Source organism: Pleurodeles waltl, chromosome 11 (genome assembly GCF_031143425.1).
Source record: "Pleurodeles waltl isolate 20211129_DDA chromosome 11, aPleWal1.hap1.20221129, whole genome shotgun sequence".
In the NCBI taxonomy this organism is placed as follows: domain Eukaryota; kingdom Metazoa; phylum Chordata; class Amphibia; order Caudata; family Salamandridae; genus Pleurodeles; species Pleurodeles waltl.
Window position 1 is genome coordinate 84,835,653 of NC_090450.1, and position 27,836 is coordinate 84,863,488.

Consider the following 27,836-nt stretch of genomic DNA (forward strand, 5'->3'; position numbering starts at 1 on the left):
AGAGACAGCAAAGTCAAGCACCGCTGAACAGGGCAAAGACCGCCATGGCAAGCACCGCTGAACAGGGCAAAGACCGCCAAGTCAAGCACCGCTGCACAGGGCAAGCACCGCTGAACAGGGCAAAGACCGCCATGGCAAGCACCACTGAACAGGGCAAAGACCGCCATGGCAAGCACCGCTGAACAGGGCAAGCACCGCTGAACAGGGCAAAGACCGCCATGGCAAGCACCTCTGAACAGGGCAAGCACCGCTGAACAGGGCAAGCACCGCCAAGTCAAGCACCGGTAGCCCATGTGCGGCAGGGGCAGTGACGGAACTGGGACCGTCACGGGGAGAGTGATGCACTCTGGGCACCAGTCCCCCTCCAGAACCAGTGGAGAACAGCATCCACTACCTCAGTCCTTAACAGGATGAAGCACTCTGGGCACCAGTCCCCCTCCAGAACCAGTGGAGAACAGCATCCACTACCTCAGTCCTTAACAGGATGAAGCACTCTGGGCACCAGTCTCCCTCCAGAACCAGTGGACAACAGCACCCACTACCTCAGCCCTTAACAGGATGAAGCACTCTGGGCACCAGTCCCCCTCCAGACCAAGTGGAGACTGTCATCCACTTGAGAGACTGTGGCTTTGCACTCCCCAGGATTGTACAGTGGGCAAACCACCCACTTAAAAGACTTGTGAGACTGTGGCTTTGCACTCCCCAGGATAAAGTAGTGGGCAAACCACCCACTGAAAAGACTTGTGAGACTGTGGCTTTGCACTCCCCAGGATAAAGCAGTGGGCAAACCACCCACTGAAAAGACTTGTGAGACTGTGGCGTTGCACTCCCCAGGATTGATCAGTGGGCAAACCACCCACTGAAAAGACATGAGAGACTGTGGCTTTGCACTCCCCAGGATAAAGCAGTGGGCAAACCACCCACTGAAAAGACTTGTGAGACTGTGGCTTTGCCTCCCCAGGATAAAGCAGTGGGCAACCCACCCACTGTAGAGACTTGAGAGACTGTGGCTTTGCACTCCCCAGGATACATCAATGGGCATGGAGCCCCGTCGTGGATCTGGCGTGGTGCTGTCATCCGGCTGAGGTGCCCCCCTTCCCTTCCCCCTGAGGTGCCTGTTGTATTTCGATCTGATGCCCCAGCAGTGTTCTCTCCGTTTCTGGTCAGGTATCTGATGTGGGTCTCGCCCATGCATTTTGGGCCCAGTGGTCCACGGACATTGAATGGTGCATACCTGCAATACTAATCATGATGTATATTTTGTAGAATGTGTATATATATCTGTATATATTTCCTTACTGTATTTTGATATATTACAATGGTTGAACTCATTTCCTTTTGTCTTTGCATTCTTCTGGGGGGGTTGGGGGTTGTTACTGTGATGTTTGGATATGCATTGGTGTGTGTGTTGTAGTGGGTGAGGGTCGGGTTGGGGGTGGGGGTGTTGCGTGTGTGTGTCCCTGACTTTTGCCTCCCCCCTCCCCTATGTCGTAGGTGCAGTACTCACCGTTGTCTTCGGCGCCTGCGTTGCTGATGATCGTAGAGGAGCAGGAAGACTATCGCAGGGAGTATTTGGAGTTCCGGCTCCATGGTGCCCTCCTTCCTCGTGGAGTGTGTTGAGGTGAGCGTTTTCCCATTGAAATGGCTGTTTCCGCCGTGTTTTTATCCACCGTGAATCCGCCCCGGAAAAGGTGGCGGATTGGTAGGTTGTGATACTGTGGGCAGTACTTTGTCTCCCGCCTGTCTGTTGGCGGTGACCGCCGCGCTTCTTGTCTGTACCGCCGTGGCAGTCGGAGTGTTAAAGTGGCTGTCTTTGTTGGCGGTTTCCGCCACGGTCATAATTCCCTTTTTTTTTTCGCCCGCCTGTTTGAGGTCTTACTGCCGCTTTAACACCGTCCACCAGGATTGTAATGACCCCCATAGTCTGGTATTCCACATTTCAGAGATCCCAGATACCATTTCTTGTGTTAAATTAAAAAAAGTTCACTGATTTGGACCACGTTTCGCAATAATCTAGAGTGAGGCTCATTAACATACGGACATATTATTGCTATGACAATTTTGACGTTTGCTTCCATCTCTGTCGGACTTTTCCATTGCATTAAGCCCATGAAATTAAACACAATAAGGCTAATATCCATATCCAGTTTTGGCAGGTTTTAATACTAGGTTGCGATCAGTATCAGTACACAGATCCACAATGTAGGAAGATTAATGAGGTGACTACAGTTCCCAAGCACCCTAGGTCAAGTACAGTGCTGTGACTACTCTTACCATGCTAAAGCACAACTTGCGTCTTCGTGAGGTTTTAATTCTACACACTACCTTCCCAGTGATTCAAACTAAGCAAAATGACAGAAGTATACACGCCAAAGGTAATGCCTAACGATTGTCCTCAAGATCTTTGTGTTCTTCACTCCCTTTATATACCAATCCCAATTACTTTCTTAAACAGGATTCAAGACACAGGGAAGCCTTGGGTAGTAAAGTGATGAGCGATCACCTGAACCTTATGGACTCCCCAAATTTGGGCTTGAGCATAAAACTGAAGTGGTTACCATTCAACTTAACTGCAAAATGACTTATATTTAGGTTATGAGATGTATGTGAAGTAAAACTCCACCCATATCTCAGAGACACTTAGTTTGGGTGCCCATGATCTATGAAGCCCCCTTTTCTTTGATGGCGATGGCGGTGACATTTACTTCAATTGATTAATTGTCTACAACTCCGGTAGATATCTATCACTGTTTTTAGCCTTGTGATGAGGACACTCGAATGAAAGACACTCTTCCACTACACAATTATAACTTACTGAACCCAGAAGTGAGAAGATCCTCAAATGGTAACTTTTGAAATTGATATAGACTATAATTCGGGGATTTGAGCAAACTCAGTAATGAAGAATCCCACATGATATAGGTGAGAGTACAGCGTCATTAATACTAAGTGGCCTTCCAACCCAAGTGAGGCATTTAGGAATGTGACCGAAAATAGCTATCCAAACAGGATCTTCTAAACTATCCTAGCCAAACCAGTTTAGCCTAGGTGGTGCTTGGAAGATCTGTGGGTTTTATGTTCATTTGCACTCTGAAATCAAACACTGAAGCAACCAATACAGAGAATCCAATGTTCAGTCTCAAGGCGCTGCTGCGGTGAAAGGGAAATCCTCAACGGTCTTACCCTTATGAAAAGATCCTCTGTCTTATGTTTAGGTGATGTGCCATTGACACGGACACCATTTAACAGCACAGTACACCACAGGTAGGAGTGAGCCTAAGTCACATTTTAAAAGAGTGCCACAAACACCTTAAAAACAGTGGAATTGCACAGCTCTCCTCAGTGTGTGTATGTTCCTCTCTATAGATTTCTAGACTACCTATCTAATCTTGACAGAGTCTGTAGCCTATAGGGTGAAAGGATTTTTCTTGTTAATAATTTTTTGTTATCCTTGTGGAGTGAGTTAGTTATGGTAACAAGAATGTATTGTGATGGTCACATTTATAAGCTGATGGAGCACAGTTTTTCACTATTTCAACTCCCAGGTGGAGGTGTTAAAAGCCTTTTTTAATTGAAACCTTTGCTGTAGTTTTTGCTTTTAACTCGTCAAGAGTTATCCTTTGGTGGAAAAGACCCTGGACGATTTGTATATTTGTATATTAACGCGCTTTGCACCATTTGTGCCTGATTTCAAATCACAGGTAGAATTGCACTCCACATCCTGGTTTCTCCCTAAGTGCTCCAGGTAATACTTTGCAAAACAGTGCACAAATGTGAATACCGTGCAGTGAAACCAGTCTCAAAAGACAATCCCTACAAGGCACATGGATCACTTTTGTAACTGATAACAAAAATAATAAATAATGATCAGTGATTGTATTTCACCTAGGAGTGTTTTGTGCCCAATTCATCCTGTCAGTTGTAGTGAGGGACTAAACATTCTAGACATGTGAACTGGCATCTAAGCAGATCAGGCTAAGCAAACTCCATCTCAAAAAGCACTGACTGTAAGAGGATTCATGCAGAACCTCTATTTTTCAGAAGCATGAACAAATCATTGGCCAAAGTCACCTTTCATGCTCTGTGTGTGGCATACATGTCTATGGATGGGCCATGCAATTTCAAAGACAAAACCTGTTAGGATTATGCTTACAGATAATCTTAATCTCATAAATGTTCTGACCTCCAAATTAACTAGGACATGTAACCGGTGCTATTTTTTTGTTTAGCTCAAAAATTGTGGAATCATGGGCCAGATGTACGAAAGGATTTTACCCATTCTGTGTCTATGGGAAAAAGCTTTCGTACATCTGGCCCCATATTCCTTCTCACTGCACTATTCTTCCGTATTGATGAATTTCTACCATGGTTGAAACACCTCAGGTTTTGAATGCAGTAATGGAGTCTTGTTTCTACTAGCTGCACACAAGCAAAAACAATTGTTTCTTTGTAACTACTCTCATCATACACATTCCCTATATTGTAGTTGTTTATATGAGTGGTTTTATACTATGAAAATTATTGTTTCCAAAATGCCTCCGCCAAATAAAGGACATTCAAATTCTGGTTGGCAGACATCCAAAAGTTTTAATTTATACCTTCTGCACCGTCATTCACCCACAAGGCACATCAGAGGGGTATTACTTTGAAGAGCTTAACATCAATTCTAATAAAATCTTATTTTAAGATGCTGAATTGCACAAGTGCATTCGTTTCAATCACGTTCATATGTCTCAAAACAATTTTATTGTGGCAGAAAACTTGAGTAAACTTCATCATTGCAATAAAATATTTAAACAATCCAGGCTTTGTTGCTCTTAGCCTAATTCTCACTTTCTACTTTCGTTCTTGCATATATTGTTTCTTTTCTGTTGCATTCCGGCCTTTATTTTAGGTTTCCTATACAATTCCACCCATATTAAGTGTATTTAACCTCAAGTGACCAAAAGCCAGATATTGTTACTATAAACGTTCTTATGAGTTTATCAGTTCAACTACCTCTTCTTCATGCATCCCTTCATAGTAGAGAAGTGTGATAGGATTACCTGCAGAGAAAGGAAGGAATGCCTCCTTGCTCACAAAGTTGCCATCTTTGTCTAAGAAGTGGCCGGGGTTAAATTGGCACGGTGTCTGCCACTGCTCAGGATCAAACAGCACAGAAGTTAGATTTGCTAAAACAGTTGTACCCTGCAAGAAAAACACTTTGTGAAATATCATGATATAGTGTGTCCTAAAAATGATATTGGACACAAAATATTCTGAAAATCCAGTGAAATCAATCAAAGGGCATTTCAATGCATATCAGAATCGATAAAGATCACCATTCCTGATGATACAGATACTACAGCAAAATACATGAGGACAACATGCAGACATCCTTATCCACACAGGTATAGTGAAAACAGACATTTAACACTGTTGGAATTATAAGCAATATGTGAACAGGCTCTACTAATTACTGTACATTTGATAATGGTATTTGTCGATGCTTACATTCATATCTAGCCAGGCTTTCAGACGTGGCATGAGGAGGGTATGAGGTTGATGGATTGTGTAAGTTTGTAGTGACCTGCATAGAAATATTCCAGAAACATCTTAAAGCAAAGAGTACCCATCTGATTTTTTTATTTGTCTATTTACTTGTGTATTTATTTTAATGTATCAAATTGCAAAAAGCACATTTTCTGGACCAAGATCCTGATTTTTGCCAAATTGTCTGTAATTCCGTTAATCACTTTTTGCAGTATCACTTTTTAATTTTCCTATGGAAAATTGCATGTGCAAAACTGTTTTGGGACCTCCTCCTCCCCATTTTCTCAGCCCCTTCTTTACAAATCACCCTTTCCAGATAGGAACTGATGTGCATGAACTTTTGTTTTGGATCCCCTTTCTTTGATAAACAAATGTTATTAAAATTTTCATTTAACAGGTCAGCAGTACAGAGAGGCAGCACATCAAAGGAACTGTACAGCATTGATTGGTTGAGCACCACTCAGATTCTCAAGCAGCATAGGATATATGTTAAGGCAAGACAACAAGGATTTATCTGTCTCTAGCAGGGACCTTAGGGTATTTGTTGAGACCATTTCCCCCATACTCGATTGTGTTTGAGGGACAGCCCCTGGCCTCGTACATTGGCCTCCCTTGCTGTGCATACCAGTCCACCCCCTGGTGCCAGTGGGAGGGGGTGAAAGAAGTGAGAACCTTCCAGCATGCTGAAATGTTGCGCTTTCCCTGGTACCCCCAGAATTGTCTAGAACCCCCAGGAGAACCATCAGAGTTGATACTGGGATCTCCCACCCCAACAACTCAGTGAGTTCAACCTTTACTGCGCACCAGAACCCCTGAATCTAAGGGCACAGCTAGATAATGTGGCAGAAATCGACTGAGGCACCACCACAGCGGGGGGAAACAGGGTCTGGGAGGAGTCCCGCTTAATGCAATCTTATCAGGGAGAGGTAGGCGCCGTAGAGATAGTATATTTGTATCATGCACAATCTGGAGGAAATGGTGATAGTTCTAGGCCCCACCAAGGCATCTCTCCAATCGTCATCCTTGAGAGGGCCCAACTATTGCTCCCATCAGGTTCTAAGATGGTCCAAAGGGCCAGGGGCATTATTAATCAGTGTTTTGTAGATTTGGGATATTCCTCACTTGCCTAGCGCCCCCATTAGAAGTTTGGCTTCTAGTGGACTGAACTCTGGGAGAGGGTCTGTTCTGGAAGTATGTGACTGAAGAGCATGTCTCAGTTGGAGGTACTTGTGAAATTGCGTGTTTGCAAGCGCGTAGATGGTTTGGAGCTCCAGGAAGGACCTCATGTGTGTCCCTGACCAAACATCGCTCAGCTGGAAAAGACCAATAAGATCCCATCTCTCTAAGCCCTATAACATTACCACTTCCCATAGCCAGGTGCCATGCCAAAGAGATGTGCGTGAGTGTACTGGCCAAGCGGGTATGGCGCAGGGCAACCCACCAGGCCAGAAGAACCTTTTTAGCCACTGAAGCAGTGTTTTGAGGGATGGGAGAGCCATATAACATGGCTAGTACTTGGGGGAAGCTCATCAGGGAAATTTCCAGCTGGTAGGCGGAATCCAACCAGTCCCTGTTGAGCCAGTCGGGAATCCTAGGAGGTGAGAAGCCAAGTAATAGAGATATAAGTTGGTCATACCCAGGCTCCCATCATATGGGGCATGCTGCTAATGGTGGAGGGCAAGGTGGGGTCTGGACCCATGCCACAGAAATGAAGTTGAAATCCTGTCCAGGGCCCGAAACCATGAATGTGGTAGGAGAAGAGGGATCTTCTGGAAGTCATACAAGAATCTCAGCAGGATCATCATTTTGTATAATGCAATACACCTCTGAAATTCAAAGGAAGGGGTTGCCGTTGAGTAAGATCATTGTTAGCCTTCCATGTCAAGAGTGTGAGGTTTAAGGACCAGGTAAGCCTGGGGTGAAGCATCACCCAGACACCTAAACATTTAAAACTGATGATGACTTGAAAGTCAAAGCAGTCCTGAGATGGAGTTTGGGGCAATGTTTTGGGAAGGTTCATACGAAGACCAGAGGCCTCTTCAAAGCATTGAAGGACATGGAGACATTGGGGGCTATTTCTTGCGGTGTTCGCCAAGTAAAGGAGGAGGTCATCTGCATATAAAGCTATGCAGTCTTCGTATCCCTCTCTCCACCTCTAACTGAGCATCATGGCGGACAAGGTGTACCAGTGATTCATTTTCTAGGGTGAAGAGGAGAAGGGACAGGGGACAGCCTTGTGAGTTCCCCGCTTTATGGGGAAAGTATGTGAGAGGTTACCATTAATCTGGACTCATGTCATAGGGTTATAGTAAAGGGCCCGGACCATCCCACAAAAGTGGGGACCTACCACAGCCTGCAACAACACCAAATATAGGTACCTCCAGTTCACTGTATCAGACACCTTCTCAAAGTCTATGTAAGGCTAAGTCAGGAGGAAGGAGATGTCTGTGAGCCAGGGCCAAATGGAGCCAGTGGATGCAATGCCTCATGCCACGGGTCGGCATAAAACCGCATTGGTATAGGTGTATCAGGGTGTGGAGAACTAGTTTAAGGTGAGTAGCTAATAGTGTAGCAAAGATCTTGACTTCCCCATGGATGAGGGAGATTGGTCGTTAGGCGGTACATGAGGTGGGGGGAGGCTGTGTTTTTAAAATTACTACAATCGTGGCCTTGTCTGTTTCTGGTGGAAAATCACCTATTTGACCAACTATGTTACAAAGAGCCAGAAGCTGAGGGGTCAGGGTATCCCGGAAGGTTGTATAATATTCTGTGGGAAAGCCTTCAGGGCTGGGAGTTTTCCCAGACGCCGTTGCGGACAAAGCCGTATCTATCTCCACTGCTGTGAAAGGTTCATCTAGCAACTGAACCTCTGCCTGGGATAGCCGGGGAAGAGATATATCATGGAGAAAGTAGCTTGGATCCACTGTAGGGGAGACTTTGTAGAGTCTTTGATAGTACTGGGAAAAGACTTTTGTCACATCCGGGAGTGTACGCAGTACCTTGAGCATCTATTATTTCAGGCACAATTCTGGATGTCTGTTGGTGGGAGGCCTTCCCATATAACAGTTTCCCATTTTTATCGCCCCACTGATAGAGCTTGGCTTTTGTGGTACGCGATAAGTGTTTGGCAGCTTCCATGGATTGAAGAAATATTTCTTCTTGTAAGAGAAACAGTCACCAGGATACATCACCGTTTGTGTCAATCGTGCTAGAATTTTCTAAACGGAGGGTGTGGGCCTCCAACTGGGTGATATGGAGTGAGTGGGTCCGCTCGCATGCTCGGATGTTCCCTTAGCAAAACCCCAAATGGTTGCCCTGCTCGCAGCCCAAAGGGTTACCGCAGAGGGGGTTGAACCTTCATTGGTGCAGAGGTATGCCTGAATCTTGGTGTGTAGGGCCCGAAAGTAAGATTTGTCTTGCAGATACCATGCTTTTATTCGCTACACTGGTTACAAAGCCGCTTTAGGGGGGGGCCGAGGTGGAGCATAAGTGGAGCGTGGACAGATATTTCCTTGGGGAGAATCTCAACATGGTGACTGTGCGGCAGTCCGGAGCGGGCATAAGGATGAGATCAATATGGGAGTGGGTGTGGTGTGCCACTGAGGTATGAGTGAATTGTGAGCGCCAAGGGTGCCATGTCCATCACACATCGCATAGATCAAGGGAGGTGGTCCAATCAGAGAGACGACGGGCCCCTTTTTATCAGGATACAGAGGGAAGACCAGATGTGTCAGCCGCGGGGGCCATATTGAAGTTGCTGCCTATCAAGGTTGTGCCCTTCAGGAGATATAGTAAAATCTTGGAAAGATCACATACAAAGGAGCAGAGGGCCACTGGGGGAGCATATACACTCACTAGGTTAACAGTACGTCCCTCAAGCATTCCAGTAAGGGAAAGGAATCCGCCGGGTAAGTCTCTGATCTCGCGGGAAACCATCATGGGGAAGGAGCGTTGTAGTAGAATGGCTACCCCTCTAGACCCCCAGTGCGACCTGCATGGAAGACTCTGTCGTAACCTTTGCGCACAAAGAAGGGGCAATGATTACCTAAAAGGTGGGTCTCTTGAAGTAGTAATGCCTCGGGAAACTATTGATGCTTAAAGGTAAGTATTGCAGTGTGCTTCACCTGGTCTAAGAGGCCATTAACTGTCCAGGACAGGGCACGTAGAGTTGCCATTGTGGGGACATAGGAGGTCATGAGTTGGCATGGAAATGAGGAACTGTTAACCTCGTCGTACCTAGGAGGTGATTTTTTGGTCAATGGTGCATGTTAATGAGCAGATTGCAGGTTGTGCTGTGTAGGTTGTTATGTAGGTGTGTGCCTTACTGCGAATGAAATCAGGAAAATTAACATTCAAACAAGAAAAAGAACATTGAATCCGTACTAATTCCTATCCACCCAACTCTCTCCCCATCCCATACTTTCACCCAAGAAGCATCTGTCACCCTGAAAGGAAAACTTAAGAAGTAAAACAAAAGACTAAACCGAAAGGGAGTGGTGGACCCCTCCTTTGTGAAGGATAATTGACAGCCATCAAAGTATGATTAGAAAGGTTCAGGTATGGCTATCTTCATTCTCTCCAGATGGCAGAGAGTTGGAGAGTCATAATGTGGGGTTCCGAGAAAGGTCCGTGTCGCTGAGATTGTCAACAGGAATTAGTGGCGGCTCACTTGGGGGAACGTCTTGGTCCAGCTGGAGGTTGCTGGCATACAGGAGGAGATTGGTTCTCAGCTCGGGGAGATGGTGAGATGGATTTGTAGTGGTGTTTGTGGCACCGCTTCCTTGAGCTAGTAAATTGTTGCTGTGCTTTGTGTCTCAATGTCGCCCTGCTTGTTCCAGTAAGGCCAGGCCCTCCCGGGTAGTGCTTTGCACAGTCGTTGAATGGATGCTCTTCCGTGAGCCACTGCCTGGCAGATTCAGAGGTGTCAAAGAAGTGGCTTTTATTGGCTTTGATAACTCGGAGTGTGGCAGGAACATGTAGGCGGTATTGGAGTGCTATTGCTCTGAGTTTCTGCTTAGCTTCCATATAGGAATGACTTTACTGCTAAACGTCTCGGGTGTAGTCAGTGAAGAGGAGAACTATGGCTTCCCCACAGCGGAGATCTGGACGGGAGTGGGCCTCCTAAATGATGGTATCTCTGTCCCTGAAATTAAGGATGCAGGCTATCACCGGTCTAGGAGATGCACCTGCGGGGGCTTGGGGGACAGAGCTCAATGGCCCTTCTCAATCGCAAACCAGGATGACAGCTGATCCAGAGGCATCCAGGTTTTGAGGAAGTCCACAATTTTCTGCGGCTCAATACCTTCGGGAATGACAATCATGTGCGCATTGTTGTGACAAGAGTGGTTTTCAGCATCTTTGGCATTGCAATGTAGTTCCACCGTGCGTGTGAGGAGACCTGCTACCTGGAATTTGAGAGTTGTGACATCATCCTTTACCGTGGACAACCTAGACTAAGCCTTGGTGATCCTATGGTGTTGCAGCGGTCTTGACGAAGCATGAGTAGCTGAGTATCAGGGAGAAACGCTGCGGCCAGCCACGGAGGAGTGTAGTCGGTAGGTTAGCTGACTATAGGTTCAGATCCAGTGGTGCTGAGAGATATTCCATTGGCCGCCCTTCAAGTTGGGGTACGATCACCTGGAGAGGGCGGTGAAGAGTTACCCAGATAGCAGCGTAAGGGGGCCAGTTGAGAGAAAAAGTAGGCCTTCAGGTGGTTACTGTTAGGTAAGTAGCGTCAGGTGGGGGGCCCAGCTGAGTGTCAACTGGTTAGGTCAAAAAACAGGTATGGAGCCGAGCTAGATCATTGGTAAGTATTTGCAGTCAGAGTATTTTGTCAGTGTGACATTGGAATTTACAAGTGATCAATGACAAGCATAAAGGTAAGGCTGAGGCTTTAGGAGAGAGCCTCCAGTAAAGATTGATGACAGTATTCACATAGGTGGATAACTTCCTCAGGTCTCAGAAGGTTACCTAGCTACTCAGGGCCACTGCTGTTCCAGGGGGCCATCCGCCTCACGTTAGCAGAGAGAAGCCACCGTCTCTTCAGCAGCATGCCCCCTCACCTGGAAACAGCCAGTCATGGCTCTCACCGAGGTGACGGGTCTCCACCGTCTCTCCATGTGGCTACCAGCCCCCAGGCAACACTCTAGTCTCAGCCAAGGTCGGGGAGGCCCAGATCAGGTCAGTAGATATCCCCGCAGCATGACCAAAGCAGTGCGCAAGAGTCTCGCAGGGGCTACAGGCGAGGAGACTCCTGCAGGTCATCTCCCCACGTGGCACAGATGCTTTGTCTCCCGCAGGGCCAGGCAGGTCTAGAAGGGGATCCATCAGTGCTCCGATGCAAAACTGTGCAGTCCGTCAGGAGGCCAGGTGAGTGTCGGTGGGTCTTATTTCTGCAGGGGGGTGCACAGAGGAAAACAAAGGGAGGCGGAGTTGGGAGTCAGGGGTCACCAGGGCCACCTCAGGGATGATCCGGACTCCCAAAAGATTGGGGGCTCCACTCACCTCCCATGTGGGTAGTGTTGCGCCAGCCGGCACAGCCCCAGGAGGGGTCGGGCAGAACACCGGGCTGGTGTCGCAAGACTCGAGGCTCCCTTCTGAGGCTGCAGACAGGCAGTGGTAGCGTAAGGTAGATCCGCGTTGAAGCAGACTCTTGGGATCTCGGTGGGGTCTCCCCAGTCCAGGGACCTCCCCGACAATAGGGATCGTCGTCTCCAGGGTTTTGCAATGGCGGCGGTCTTTAATTGGTGCCTTCATCCATATTGGGTGATCAGCAGACCTCTCTGGAAGTAGCAGACATTCAGGGTAGTCCCGACATTACAGAGCCACAGCATCAACAAAGGGGGGGGGGGTCTATGAGGCCAGGTGGGGTAGTTTCAGGAATGAAGTGTTTACTCTAACGGCAGAGGATGAGGGCAGATGATGGGGGGTCCAGAGCACTCTTACAGTCCGACTGCCATCCTGATGCCTCAAACCACACCCCCTTTTTTTGAACACCTATGAAGATTTGTCATGTGATGCCAAAGTTATTAGCAAAACCAAAAATTGGATTTAATGGCACCTCTTACCTAGGGTTGCACAATAGCTTTCCTACAGCATTCCAGTGTGTTTACAATCAGTGCTCTGATGATGGCTCTCAATCTTAAGATATGCAGTGCTTTAAGGAGCAGATTGTTCAATACCGCAGAATCTTACAACCTATTAGAACTCTGAGGAAGGTGCCAAGAATGTCTTTTCTACCATACTTTATAGACGTCTATATCAAGTCCTGCAAAATGCCCTGTCCAATCAAACCCATGATGTAGATAAATTCAACAGCAGTATTTCAGCACCTTTCATGCCTACCGACATCACTATCAACACAATCGGAGCTACATGGACATCAACCATTGAACCATGGCATGTAGATCACACTGTGGATGGTGGCCAGTACACTGTCTTCTACTAACGGGTCAAAAAGTGGTGGAAACATTTGTTTATACCTTTTCTATGTGGAATCCTTGCAGTGTTGTCTCCTTTATACAGCTCCTTAGAAACCCAATTGGAGTGATGTTACAGTAGCGTTGGATCTCATGAATGACGGCGTTTGTGTACGGCATCTTTTTCCGATCGTCATATTGTATGACCTGAGAATCTCCAAGGACAGCATCCAGCTCCTTCTGGACTTTATCTATGGAGAGAGAGTGGCAATTCTTAAAGGATGTTCTCTCTGTGAGGAATGATAAAAGAGTCAACTGTTTCTTAGTGAAGCTGCTCTAAGGATCTTTGGAAATTATCCCTTGTTTTTCCAGACCTTGGATAACATATAATAAAGTACAAGTCTGATGGAGCAAACGCAAATTCATCAACAATAGGGAGGATGAAGATGAAATGTTGACTATATAGGTAACATTTTCCATTTAAAAAAAGGAAAATGAACATCATGACTAGGAAAAAGGATTACAGTTTGGTCATCAAAAACCTGATACAGAATGCGTTAACAAAAGAGTAGGATAACCATACATGCAGAGATATATCCATATCAAAACCATCTAAGAATTCTAAAACACACAATACATCCAAACACAGTCTTGGAAGCACTCTCAATTTTATTTAATTTAGCTTATCTAGCCTGGTAGGAGGAAACACTGCTGCTCAATAATCCATGATTGGCTATTTAGTTTAATGATATCATTAAGTATTCCTTGTTGTTGTGCCATGATAACGCCACCCCTGGGATAGCAGTAGTTTTTGGCTCTGCCACAGATTTACGCCTTCTTGTAAATCTGGGGCAGCGCCAAAAAGTGATGGGTGTGGCGGTGGAACACACACAGCAACACCCATTTCACACCCCTTTGATGCAGAAAACTGTGTAGGAGGGACTCATATTTACAAAGTGGTGTTAAGCCACAAAAAGTGGAATAGCACCACCTTGTAATTGTGGCCACTGCACAGCGCCACCGGAGCATCACAAAAAGTGATGCCTCAGTGGCGCTAGGACCTTGTAAATCTGGCCCTAAGTGACATGAAACACCCATCTTCTCCATCATCATCCTCAATGGTTCTATATATAGGCTGAACTATATAAGCACCAATTCTTATTCCTGGGGGACACCACATGTTGTACTTGGTATCTTAACATGATTATCAGTGTGGACTTATTCTTTTGCTCCTCATTTATGAAGGCTAAAAATATGTTTCCCCTGCTTTATCAGCTAAGTATCTTTTAATTGTAAACTGATTGTATGGCTTCTTCTCTCATGTGAATTTCTGTTTTATTCGTGTTGGCCTGTGCATCTGTTATACTTGTTTGGTTTAATTTTGTTGATGTCTTCCTTGGTTTTTAATTATCACATTGTTCCATTTTAAATGAAATTTTAAAGTAGTACGTAATGAGGCGTTTGGCATATTATATATGTTATACATATAATGTACTGTTATTTATTATGGTATGTGATTCTGTTTAAAGGACTTGAAAAATCTGCCTTAAGTTAAGAAAACGTGGTCGAATTGCTGGATTTGTTAGTTTTTATTCTAGATATATATTGTGTCACACAACCTCACTCTGGATATATGTTTGTGTCACACAAATTGTGTCTCATTCTGGACATATATTGGGTCACAAATCCACTATTCTATGACTTGGCAAAAGAGGCTAGGTTTTTATGGCTCGACACAGAAGGAGACCTGCAAGGAATTCTTGCAACAATGACAGAGTGTGAATCGTTGATGTGAGAAGCAACAGCAGACAAAGCTCGCAGCGTTTGGTGTTACTGTTGTACTTAGGGAGTTATAGGAAAGGTTCACTTGAGCTTACATTCTTTTCCCATAGCTCCACCTTAATAAGGCCTGGTTAGTGCATGTCTTCTAGAGTCATGGATCTAGATGGTATTTGAAACAGTGAGCAGCGGTTCTCATTTTTTATGAATAGTAGTATCTTTCAAAATGTATACTCCATCCACCACTGTCTTTGATGATCCAACAAAGGTGCCTTTTGGACACCGGTGTGCCATCACAACCTTGCATCAGCTTATGCTCCTCCTGATTTCCAGACTTTGAAGAGCTTTATGTGCCCCAGAAGAAACTCAAACGTACAGACTGTGTATCTGATGCAGTCACTGGAGGAGTGCTGTCGTCATTTTGGAAGCTGTTCAAACCATACCTCAGACTATCACCTGTGATTCTTTCACAGAAAGTTGAGCTTCACCCAGTCTCAAAATCCAGCTCTCATGTGGATGATCTTGGTAGTTACTGAAAGCCTGCTCAGCTGCCAACTATGGAGATCAGCACTCTTAGTTGGGTCATCTGCGAAACCATGATCTTTTGGGCCTGAAATACTCTAGCTTGTGCCCATATCATGTGTCCTAGGCCACTCCATTACATATTATTGGAATGATTCACCTTCTGATAGGCAAAAGCGAATTGGTTTTTATTGGACCTGTTGTTGGCAGTCGCCATGGTGAACCCCAACTTTTGCTAGAGAGGAATATCTTTGTGGTGTATGTTGTTATCACTCCTCTAAAAAGAATTCAGCTTTCCCCTGTATGGCATTCCACCACAGTCAAACTTGGGCTCTTTTTTTTAAGCCCCTGTTGACCAAGGTTGTTAGGCACTCTGACTTCCCTACTCTTGCTTTGCCCTTTCCCCCTTTATTATTTATCAATCCTCAATATTTACAATCACACAAGCTGGATTTGACCAGTTATTCCTTCACAATATGGTATCATGCAAGCCTGTTTGATGAAACGCAAAGTTTGGGTGTATGGAATTTGGCTGCAACCAAAATAGAGTTGATGTTGCTTGGTTCCAGGGAACCTCTGACTAATTCTCTGACTCTGTTTTGTTTAAGCAAAAATGTTGTTCTGTGGAATACAGTAAATAACTACGTGGGTCAAAATGGATGAACTCCTAAGCAAGAAGGCTCACTTAGACATTCTCAGAAGAGAAATCTTTCACTGTCTTCATTGTTGCTAAAAAACTTCTACTTGAGTGCCCCTAAACTTGTCAGCTCCATCGGAACTATAATGAAATCCAGAGAAGGCATCAGTAGCTCCTTTTTTCAAGGATTGTCAAAACCACTTTACAAACTCCAATTTAGTTCAACAGCAAAGTTAGGGCATTGGCTGAATTGAGGCACTGTTCATCTGAAGCTAAGATGTCCTCCACTTGCTTAAATTATTTTGCATATAAGCGCTTAAGACATTTTCACTTAACTCACATCATATCAAGCACATCCAGTCAGAGTGTAGCAAAAGTAAGCCCAGTCTCACATGGGAATAAGCGGACAGAGAACACGGTAGACCTAGAAGAGAATTAGTGAATGACACAGAGTACAACATAGGATGTTAGTGAAATAAACATAGACAAATGGGGGACCACTGCCGTATCTTAAAAATTGAAACTTTATTTTTTATTTTTTTTTGTAAGCGCATCCCATTTCTTTTACGGAAAATGAGCTGTGATTTTAAAAAATGGCTTTATTTAAAAGCAATCCCAGGCATGGTGGTCTGCTGACCCCAGCAAGCCACCATCCCTGCAATGGTAGCAAATCGTAGTGGGTCACAAATAGTGACCTACCTCATTTACATTGATGAGGTAGGTCTATTTGTGACCCACTGTAAATCGCTAATGAAACTCAAAATAGTTTGATACATTAGGAATAGCGATTCCCAAATAATCACAATTAGGAAATTGCTATTCCTATTTTCGTAAACCAAAGAGTGGTACACAGAGAGACTAATAGCAAGTATGAGATTTACCTAAAATTGAGGGATAAACTGCTAGACAGAAGGTCAGATGGGCATAGAGTGATATTAAAGAGCAAATGTAACATGGAAGAAGCAAACGACAAATAGTGAAAGAGGGAACAGGGAAACAGAGACAGTCGCAAGAAACAGGCAGTTCAGAATCTCTATCTCATTTCTGAAAACAATAACTTTTCCAAATCTCTATCATTTTCTATAGTGAGGGCCTGTGTCTCCTGTCTCCGGACACATTGTTTACCTGTGAGCTGTCTTTCTACTGAGCATAATGAGTGTAGCATGTGTAACAAGATTCTGTGCCTCACCTTGGATGTCTGGACGGTTCGCCATGTAAAGCAGTGCCCATCGCAAGGTAATGGTGGTGGTCTCAGTTCCTCCCAAAAAGAGATCTGCCACTGTCTGTGTAAGGTTTTCGTCATCGTAAGTAGAGAAGGGGTCTTCTTTCTTCTGATGATGATACGTAAGTATGGAAAGTTAGAATGGGAAGGTATTGGAAGAGCAATGAGCATTGTCAAATAGACTTAGCTTTCCTGATAGTACAGTTAATGCTGCTTTTTAAACCACAGATCACCATACAGTATTAGATAGGTTTGATGATCCTGTTCTCCGGGGCACAGGTTTACCAGGATATTTCTTGGCTACAGGACTCAAGTGCTATAATCTGTTTGCACATCCAGACCACACTAGTACGTGTTGTTCCCCGGAGTTCCATTCCTTCACTTCTTCTGTTGGAGCTCTGACTTTCTCCTCTGGCACATACTATTCAATCCTACAGGTAAGCCTTTTACTTATGGTGCTAAACCTCAATTTTTATTAAAAACAAATAAAGACCTGAACTCCACCATCACACACCTCCAAACCTTCCTGAGAGTAGCTGACATTTGGATGTCCAACAACTGCTGTATTATTCTCTCTGCGCATGATCTCAAAATGCCAGCATACATTCTGGAAAAATACTTGTATGACCCCCCCCACCCTAAAACCATCTTTGAAAAACAGCAATTATTACACTGAGAACCAAGGGGATATTTAGGTTTGGAGAGCACAAGCATCAGCATAAATGGATAGTGCTCCTGTCCCACCAACCCTGTGTTTCCCCTGCCTCATTTATAGTTGTGGGAAATGCTAAGTTTCTGACAGTGTATCCTTCGTTGACTCTGCCACTGTAAATATATGACACAGTGGTCCATATGTCAGAGGGCAGTTGGGTCTGTATTAGAAGGTCTATCTGTATAGACATGGCCTTCTTACACATATTTTGTGGCCCAGAAGCACCACACGAAGCACGATGGACCCATGGAGAAAACTACCTACACGAAGGACTATGATTTTTTGTGTTTCAGAAACAAACCCTTGCTGTGTGAATTTGTTTTTGAAAGAGCTGTACAGTTTCGGCTGATGTGCCCCTGAATATCAAATCGACAGTATTGATAGGATAGAATATAGTGGACCAAATATAAAAAATATATTGATAGGTAAGTCTAGATTTTCTAGACCTAACTCCACATTTATGCACCTATGTGATACATATATCTTCAAGGTACGTAGATGGAGTAAATCTATACTTTCCTATATGCGCTTACCATTCAATATTTTGTTGTTCGACATTCTGTCTAAGTTATGTAGCAGGTTGGCTAAATTTGCTACATTATGCAGCACAAAAGGACAAGTCATGTGGCATACAGCAGCACAATTTGAAGCAGTACTCCTTAACTATTTTGTCACATGAATATTGTATGGACAAAGGTTTACCTCATTAATATCAATTTAACAGCTAAATGCAGAAATCAGCAACTAAAAGGCAACCTGTCCCTGATCGAAAAAAACTCGGCTTACTGCACACATGTAGTAGCCTTTTTCAGTAACTTTTGACCTACAAATATTTTTTTTTCATAATATCTGCTAATTATGCAGAAGATAATGGATTATTTGGCAATATAATTATGTGGAAAACGATGCGACCGCAGACTCGTATACTTCCTAGGGCCCTGACTTTAAATTAGGCTACCAGCTTGAGTTAGGCATTTCCAGGCATGCCCACGTTGTCATGCCTCTTGCCTCATTACATTAACCCTCCGTCCATCTGAGAATACGCTTCAAGCCGCTGTGCACTGCTCATAGCTTTCTAAATTCCAATCTGCCCTTTCGTCGAAGCATTTTAAATAGCACAGTCATTCATAGGCTTTATGATGTGCCAGTCAGTTGCTGGTACATTTCTCTAAATTTAAGCAAGTGAAACTAGGCAGCAAAACTTTCTACTATCTGGAAAAAAAAGCCTTTTCTTTGCAGAAGTATGCCACCGTGTCTCCGTGGTGTAAAGCTTTTCCACAGCTCCCTGATGACTCCAGCTGAAAGTTTGAGGCTCTACTAATTAATCAAAATAATAATCCAGTGTAATTAGGGCCATCTGCATTAGTTCTACCTGACATTTGGCAAATATGACCTATCCTTCTTAATCCAAGGACATGTCGAATAGTCTGGAAGTCAGGAACAAAGAACACTCAATGAACATTCTAAGGTGCAGTTATACACCCTATGCCCACAACAGTAACAACTTCTACATGCATATTTAACGTGCAGTCAATGTCAGAGAACATACATCGGTGTCACAGGTAATGGTGTACCATGAGATGCTGACTAGGGAAGTCAATTCACCATGGACAGGTGAAGTATCTTCATTCGCCCTTTGACCCTGGTTGACAATACAGGGTGATGACTTGACCTAGCATTTTCTCTATAGAACCCAATTCAGTCCTTAGGGGCTAGATAAAGAGCAAGAAGTGGAAACACCATAAAGTAACTCAGTCCAATAGCCATGTTTATTTTATTTTCCTTTATTTGCCTTGGTGCTGTCAGGATTGCACCAACCTTGTGCACAGGATTGAATGGCAGCGATGCTCTCATCCGTTTCTCAACATGCCCATCAGCGATGTGAGAGCCGGTGATAGGAGCATGGAAAGGGGAATGGGATAAAAGAGAAACCAGAGACATAGGACTCTGCCACTCTGAATCAACATTTGTATTGGTCAAGGATGTTTCCAGGATGTAGAGGATCATTGCAAGACCAAGACATAGCTGAAGTAACTCATTAGGACTGCTAAGTGCAACTGTGGTTGTGAACAGATACGCCTGAGCACTACATCTGTGTAACCAACCCTCTGTACTTCAATATAAAAATGGCAGCTCCTGAAAATAAACATACAAAAAAATAAGTATCTAAAATAAACATGGGCACTAGCACACCTCCCAATGTTTTGAAGAACTACCTCATGCTTCCTCATAATTTACCACATGGAGACTGAGATGTCTCCCTACAGTAAACAATTGGGAAAAGTAAAAATGTATTTAACTTGAAAGAAATAGTAAAATATTTTCATGTTAAATATTATTGTAAATTAGTTACATACATTTATATCAAATGTAGCACAAAAGAAACAAAATGCAACAATGTTATTAAATTAATTTTGAATTAAATCATTAAATAATTTAAATATATATTCAATTAAATTCATTTTTCTTAAGCTTGAATTAAAATATAAATTCCCACCCAAAGTAAAAATATGTATTTTTTAATATGCATTTAATAATTATTATTTTCAGTGAATAGAATTATTTAAAAGTAATACAATTATATTTTATTAAGATTTAAGCATACAACAATTTTAAAATTTAATAAAGGTTCTTCTGCTATATTATAATTAAATAATAAATAGGTAATATATTTTGACTTTTTCAACTTTAACTTACATTTATTTATATTTTTATCCATTTTAAATAATTTTATTTCTGTTGACATTGTTTCCTGTGGAGTTTTATCTTAAGTCCATACCTCGGTTATTGTATATGAGAGGGTGCTGCAGTACCACTGGTTGGCCATGGGTTGCACTGGACTTACTTCATCTCTGAGCCTGAGTAATTTACTCTTGTTTAGGATCCCTTTTTGGCTGTAGTAACTTTAGATGTGTAGTTGTAAATAGAGATGAATTTACACATATGTGGGTGGGTGCACGTCCCTCCATGATCCTCTATTAACCTTTCCTCACTCCTTCCTAAATCCGACCTGTTTTGTAGCAAATACGGCCCATTTTTCAATCACTCTGCATGGTCCCTTCAACATCTACTAATAAGTAATAAACTTATATGTGTGAGAATCTTCCTGCTGTAAAGATTAGAGAGGTAGATGTGAAGATTTACACTCACAGGCTTGTGAATAGCATTTTATAGCAGTTTAGAAGCTCCATTGGAGTACTACAAAACGTATTACGAAATGCAGTCTAGGAACAGGTCCATTATATGAATGTTTGATGTTTTGGACACAATTTATCTATAGCTGGGTATTTTGGTATTCAATAATGTGTCCATGTTCCTTCTGAGACATACCTCTATGGCAGCAGGCTAAGTTTACTTTCACCATGAGGAGGAGCCTCAACCATTAGACATATTCAGATGTCACACTATGACATCATGCACCCTGTGGGGAAGTCTTGGAACAATTTCTATGAACTGTTTACATTTGAGAAAACATAGGGGAATATTTATGGAAAGTGGCGCCACTTTCCATGCACCCCTTAGCGCCCCCCTACTGCCACCATGTGTGCTCCGTATTTAAAGTACGGTGCACCATGGCGCAGGGTAGGAGGCAATAGCGTCATTTGCATTTGACCCATTGATGTACTCTGCAGGAGTAGCGCCAAATGTTGGCGCTACTCCCGCAGAGTACATAGGGGCCCATGCTAAATAAGGTAAATCCCCTTTTAATCCCTGCTCTGAGCAAGCGTTAGAAGTGCCAAAAACAATGGTGCAAGGAAATCTCATAGATTTCTTTGCGCCATTTTTTCTGCCCCCCTGACAAGGAATGCCCCCCTTGCATTCATTATGCCTGGCGCTGGCATAATGGCAAGGGTTGGCAAAGTGGCATAATGCACGCATTGCACCACTTTGTAAATATGGCGCGTGCGAAATGCTACCTTAATGCAACATTTGTGGCAAAATAAATGCCGCAAAGGTGGCACAAGGTGGCACAAGGTGGCGCTAGGGGCTCATAAATATACCCCATAATATTGAAATACAAATTTGGGTCATGTCTTTATTTGTCTTAAAGTTTTACCCCACCACCAGAAACATAGTTGCTGTCTAGATTTCACTACTAGTTTTTTTATTTAGAGAGGACAGTTATGATTATGTGAACAGGAATATGAGCTTATATTTATAGCTGTGGTTGGTAGTATTCGCACTTATGCTTACAGTTTACCTGCCCAGAGTTATCCTCAGTAATTATTGTTAAAGTTGTTATTATTATATTTATTATTTATAAGTACGCAGAAACTATTGGGTTTCATGGCGCTAAGAGAAGCAAGGGGATAATACAACCAAAAGGAGAACTAACAGAATAAATAAGGCATTCGGTGCTCTTCTGAAGACTCAAAGGTTGACCTCTGGTCTAAACCTCAAATGGAGGGTCAAAGGAGCCCATTATTTGTCTCTCAAGATAATATTTACCAACTAAGTGAGGTCTACTTGGACAATTAGGACATGAGTTTGTATTTTACTGCAGCCCACCCATCCATCAGGGTGGCAGGGGTCATTACCTCTGCCACGCTGGCAGACCACCATCTGCCATATTTAGAAATTACCCCTGGCCCACCGGTAATCTCTGTGCCTTAGGAAAAACTGACCGGCTACTGTCTTTCAGACAGCCCCACACCAAACTTTTTGTTTCTCAGAAACAAATACCCAAATTGGGAGTCTGTTATTGAAAAACAAATAACTTATGGCCACCACATCCTGGGAGATTTCTCCCAGGGGGCTGGTGTAATTCTTCAATTTTTTCTGTCCATAACCACCAGGTTTTTCCTGGTGATGATGGATCTTCCACTCTAAATAGGGTAGGCGGTCTGATGTCCTACTCTGATGGGCCCTACTCCATTGCCCCACTTGAAAAATGACAGTCGGCTCAACTTATGACAGAGTGGGCAGACTAGGAGTTTGACAGACAGGGTACTCTGCCACATTTGTGGCAGAGCACCTTGTCTGTCAAGCTCTAAATCCATGCTCTAGTCACGGCTTTGAGCAGGAAGCCTCCCTTTCAAACTCCCCTACAGATAGCTTTATTTTAGTCATTTGTTCACAGCACTCATCCTGGGCTTACCTTTTTCTCTCTAGGCTCGTCATTGTAAGAGAGAACAGCATTGAGGAGCTCCTGCTTGTTATAAGGTCTCTTAAGAGCATCAACCCGATTTAGAACACCATTTTAATCTTTCTTTTATGCAGGTTGCACCTCTAACCATTTTTCAGAAATTGACCCGCAATCATGAATTTAGCAATAAACCAGTATGTGACAATTTGATATGCCACCAAGTGCCACCACCGGATCAGTGAATTGGGAATTTAATGCAATAGCCACTCTGCTTTTTGTTGCTTATGCCCTGCATTTCATAGAGCACTGCCACCCAGTGTCCTATCACACTGCCATATGGATGTATATATTATTTGCATCATTTGTTATAAAATGAGGCTCAGGAGATTTCAGAAGTCAAAAATGTATGCTCAATTTTGTAATTGTTGTTGCTTCATGTTAAGTATGGAATACATTTCTACACATTGGTTCAAATGTACTTCTTTTTGGATCACCAGAATTCTTCTGCACCTGAAAGGTCCACGAAGTCCTGTAGTCACTTACTTGTGCGATCTGCTGCAGGTAGTAGTCAATGAAGTCTTGCGGTTCATTGGACAGGTTCTCCTGGTGGGTCTTGATCTCCTGCTTCACATACTCCTGCAGCAGTTTCCACTGCACGAAGACTTCCTTTTGGGAAAGAGGTAACTTGCGCATCACGAATGGGAATGCATCGTACAGCTGCAAAGAGAAGTTAGGTAGGAGACATTGAGGGGCAAAGACCTGGAAGGTCATTGAAAGCAACACATTGAGCCTAAGGCAGAAGATACAATACTCATGTTACATTCCTGGGTACAAGTAGTGGACTTTTTACTGTGCAGAAGTGCAACTCGTCCTGCAAACAAATGCAAGTAATTAGTGAATGTCCAAGGAATTCTGTATGCTTGAAATGGTTACAGTACACAATATAAATATATTTGCATTGTTTTGTTACTACTTTCCTTTAAGAAAATACAAGTCTTCCTTTATAGCACTTGAAGTAGAATCTGAAACAGAACAACTCTTATAAGTGGGAAAAGTCATATAAACTGGAGTAAACAAGAATGTTTATTGAAAGTTCTATCTGTCGATTTCCCTAATACCTTCAACAGATTCCTGTCATGACCAAGAGCAGCCATAAGGTACAAGTGCTGACAATGGGTCAGTTACCAGTTGATATTTCTGTTTCACTGATGCAACGGGGCCTAAAACAAAGGTATTTTTGTCTATATTGTTATAGTTGGTGAGCCATTGGACGTGAGATCTGATAGATGAGCCTAAACGTGCCTGGGTCCATAATTGACATGTGTTACTGACACTAAAGGGAGTGAATAGAGCAGCAAAGCTTCTAAGATCCCGTCTATTAGGGGAAAACCATAACACAGACCTTGCAAGTTCTGGGCACACATTTGATTGTAGGAGGCAAAGGACTGTGCCTTTGAAGTATAACAGCAGGTAACCTAGGTAATGAAAAGCCCATTGACCTCTAACTACTAAACTTCTTCATCCAAAAAGAGCAGATCCCAGGGTCCGTCATGGAAGTCTGAATAGTTCATTAAGCTGCTAAAGAGAGTATACATAGCTGAATGCGATGCAAAACATATCCTTGTCATTTGCTGAATTGTATAATTTAAGAACATGAAATAACAACGTTGCAGAAGCAGGGTTTTTGTTCCTTGAAGTTGTCAATATTCTCTTCCCTCTGACTGCTGAGAGTAGTGGCATTCTAAAATGTATGAACAGATGTAGGAATCAACAAAGGCAGTCAACTCAGTAGCCCCTTTATGTAATCTGAAAAGTAGGCAAAAGTTCAGTTACGTCAAGGCTTGTGTTGGGCCTGGCCCTTTTTTGTAGGGTCACCCCAGATTTTTGCCATCTTTTACGGAACTTGTTTTTGCTGACATTAGGACTCTGCACTTTTCTCTGCTATACAGTGGTAAAGTGCTTGTGCTCTCTCCCTGACAGCAGGGTAAAATTGGCATCTACCGAAATGATGCATTTAATTCATTTGTAAGCCCCAGTAAAGTGAAACTACATGTATCCAGGGCCTGAAAATTCAATGATACGAGTGGGCCTGCAGTACTCATTGTGCCAACCACTGAAATAGCCCTTAAAAATGTCTCCACCCGCCACTGCAGCCTGTAGTTCAGTTTTAAGCTACCATTTCGAACTGGCAATTAAACCTTTAGCCAGGCCTAAACCTTCATGTTTTAGTACTTACAAGTCAACCCTAAGGTAGGCCCTAAAGATCAAAAGGACAGCGTGCAGTGTATTTAAAAAGTAGGACATGTGAGTGTAAGTTTTACAGGGCGTGGTAATCAAATGCTCCTAAGGTCGTTTTTCACTATTGTAATGCCAACACTGGGTTACCTTGTTACTTCTAACATGTGCACACATTGGATTGTGAGCTGGTAGAGATATGCTGTTTAGACTCTTTAATGGTAAAGTCAGATCTTAAGTCACAACTCCGAAAATACCCCTTTTATAAAGTTGGCATTTTCTTGTCCTAAGCATTTGTGCCTTCTGCCAGTGTCCTGGGTCACATGACTGTGAATGGCTCTGCTATTGGGGTTTGTGTATTCCTTCCAGACAGTGACACAAAGGAGACTAGGTGTGGGCAGGATGAGCCATCTTACCAGGAGGACTGGGCGCAGAGCTGTGCCATGCTCCACTTACACTTCAAAGGGCTTGCCTCCAGACACCCACAAAGGAACCTTACAGCAGCCTATTGCCACCCCAGTCAGTTTGGAACTTTGACAGGGGAAGCGAAGAATCATCCAGAACCAGATGTTGGGGCAAGGCAGGGTGTCTCTCATACACAAAGGCTGGCACCAAATCTGAGTATTCAAACCTCAGAACAACCTATCAGAAAAATCCGGAAGCTATTGACCTTACAGAAGAAGAACTGCGCTGCTGCCAGAGGCCTGCCCTGCTACATTAAGACTGCCTTGCTGTCTGAGAAGGATGATTAGACCTGCCTACCTGCATCTCAGGCTAACCTGAGCGACTTTTCAGCTGGACTAGGCTGGTCCCTATATCCAACCCTTGCTCCGTAGCAGTTGGCCTCAACTTGTTACTTTCCCCCAGTCTACCATGTCCAGACCTGGTGCGTGTGGTGCTGTTTGAAATGGGGCCTCTAGTAGGCAATGGTTTGAACCCTGTCCAAGTAGGAACCCTCACTATAGTTAGGGCAGAGGAGCCACACAGCTACGATATGCCCTGCTCACCCCCTTGGTAACTTGGTACGAGCAGTCAGGCTTATCTCAGAGGCAATGGGTAAAGTATTTGGACACACACAGTAATACAGTGAAAACACCACAAACGTACTCCACACCAGTTTAGAAAAATAGACAATATTTATCAGTGTAAAACAAGACCAAAACAACAGAAATCCAACATGCACAAGTAAAGATATCACTCATAAAGGTTTCAATGACTTTTAAGCCGTAGGAATCAATGGTTGTATCTCTTTAGCCCAAAGTACCTGGGATGTTTCAAAAACAAGACAATGCCAGCCGCAGGGGAGATGTGGCACTGAAAAGCAAAGCGATGATTTGGTTCCTTAATGCACAGGGCAGGTGATACATCAATTCCTTCCCCGCAGCAGAGGCATTGCATCGGTTCCTTACCGGCAGGGGAGTTGATGCTTTAATTCATTCCTTGCAGGAAAGGTGTTGCATTGACTTCCAGACAGCCAGCCTCGTTTCCTTACTGCAGTTCAGGGTCAATGAGAAATTGATGCCCCGGGGATGGTGTGTGGAAAATCCAGATGCGTTGTGTTGATGGAGCTACAGTGAAACAGGTGCTGTATCAATTCTGCAGCCACAAGACAGGCTCTGCATTGATTCTTCAGTCGCGGGATAGGTGCAGCATTGATTTTTCTGGAGCGGCACATCAGTGCGTGGAGTTCCTTCTTCAGGTCACGGGCTTACACTACCAAGGGCCCAGGGACTGGAGTTGGCACCACTTGGCAAGTCAGGACTCTCAGCAGAAGAGCCCAGGCACTGGCAGATGAAGTCTTTGATGTCTCTGAGATTTCTTAAAAGGAGGAAAGCTAAGTTCAAACCTTTAAAGAACCTTGGAAAGCAGGATGTAGAAAGCAAAGTCCAGTCCTTTCACTCCCATGACACAAGCAGAAAGGAGCAGGCCAGCACAACAAAGCCACAGGCAGAGTGGCAGTCCCTCCTACGGCATCTAGCTCTTCTTCCTGGCAGAATGTCCTCAGTCCAGAAGTGTTCTAACTATGCGGTGTCCAAGATTCAGTACTTATACCATTTCTGTCTTTGAAATAGGCAAACTTCAAAGAGAAGTCTTTGTAGTGCACAAGACCCTGCCTTTCCCTTCCTTGCCCCTGACACACTCCAGGGGGCTAGAGACTGCTTTGTGTGAGAACAGGTACAGCCCCATTCAGGTGCACGTGTCAGCTCCTCCCAACACTCTATCTCAGGAAGACCCATCAGCCTAGTGATAGGCCTTCAGGATATGCAAGGCTCACCTAAACTCCCTCTGTGTGACTGTCTACAGTGAATACACAGCCAACTGTCATCCTGACCAAGACATGTATTCAGCAGACAGTCAGTGGCACAGAATGATTAAGCAAGAAAATGGCCACTTTCTAAAAGTGGCATTTTCAAACTTACAATTAAAAAAGAACTTCACCAAAAAATTTATTTTTAAATTGTGAGTTCAGAGACCCCCTAACTCCACATCTCTACCTGCTCCCAATGGGAAATTACACTTAAAAGATATTTCAAGGCAATCCCCATGATACCCTATGAGAGAGATAGGCCCTGCAATGGTGAAAACCGAATTTAGCAATATTTCACAATCAGGACATGTAAAAAACACCAGAACATGTCCTACCTTTTAAATACAGTGCACCCGATATGAGGCTGCCTTGGACCTGCTTTAGG

General features: G+C 43.7%; 1 protein-coding gene across 1 annotated transcript in view; it reads right to left on the bottom strand.

The window, feature by feature from the left end:
- The window catches only part of LOC138265440 (cytochrome P450 2J5-like), a 94,780-nt gene that overhangs the window by 9,769 nt on the left and 57,175 nt on the right, over window positions 1-27,836 (bottom strand). Inside the window, exons 5-8 of the mRNA XM_069213144.1 lie at window positions 23,452-23,625; window positions 17,078-17,219; window positions 13,014-13,201; window positions 5,046-5,187 (exon numbers count right to left, since the gene is read on the bottom strand). Coding sequence (XP_069069245.1) covers window positions 5,046-5,187; window positions 13,014-13,201; window positions 17,078-17,219; window positions 23,452-23,625 — 646 coding nt within the window. The remainder of the gene's footprint in view (window positions 1-5,045; window positions 5,188-13,013; window positions 13,202-17,077; window positions 17,220-23,451; window positions 23,626-27,836) is intronic.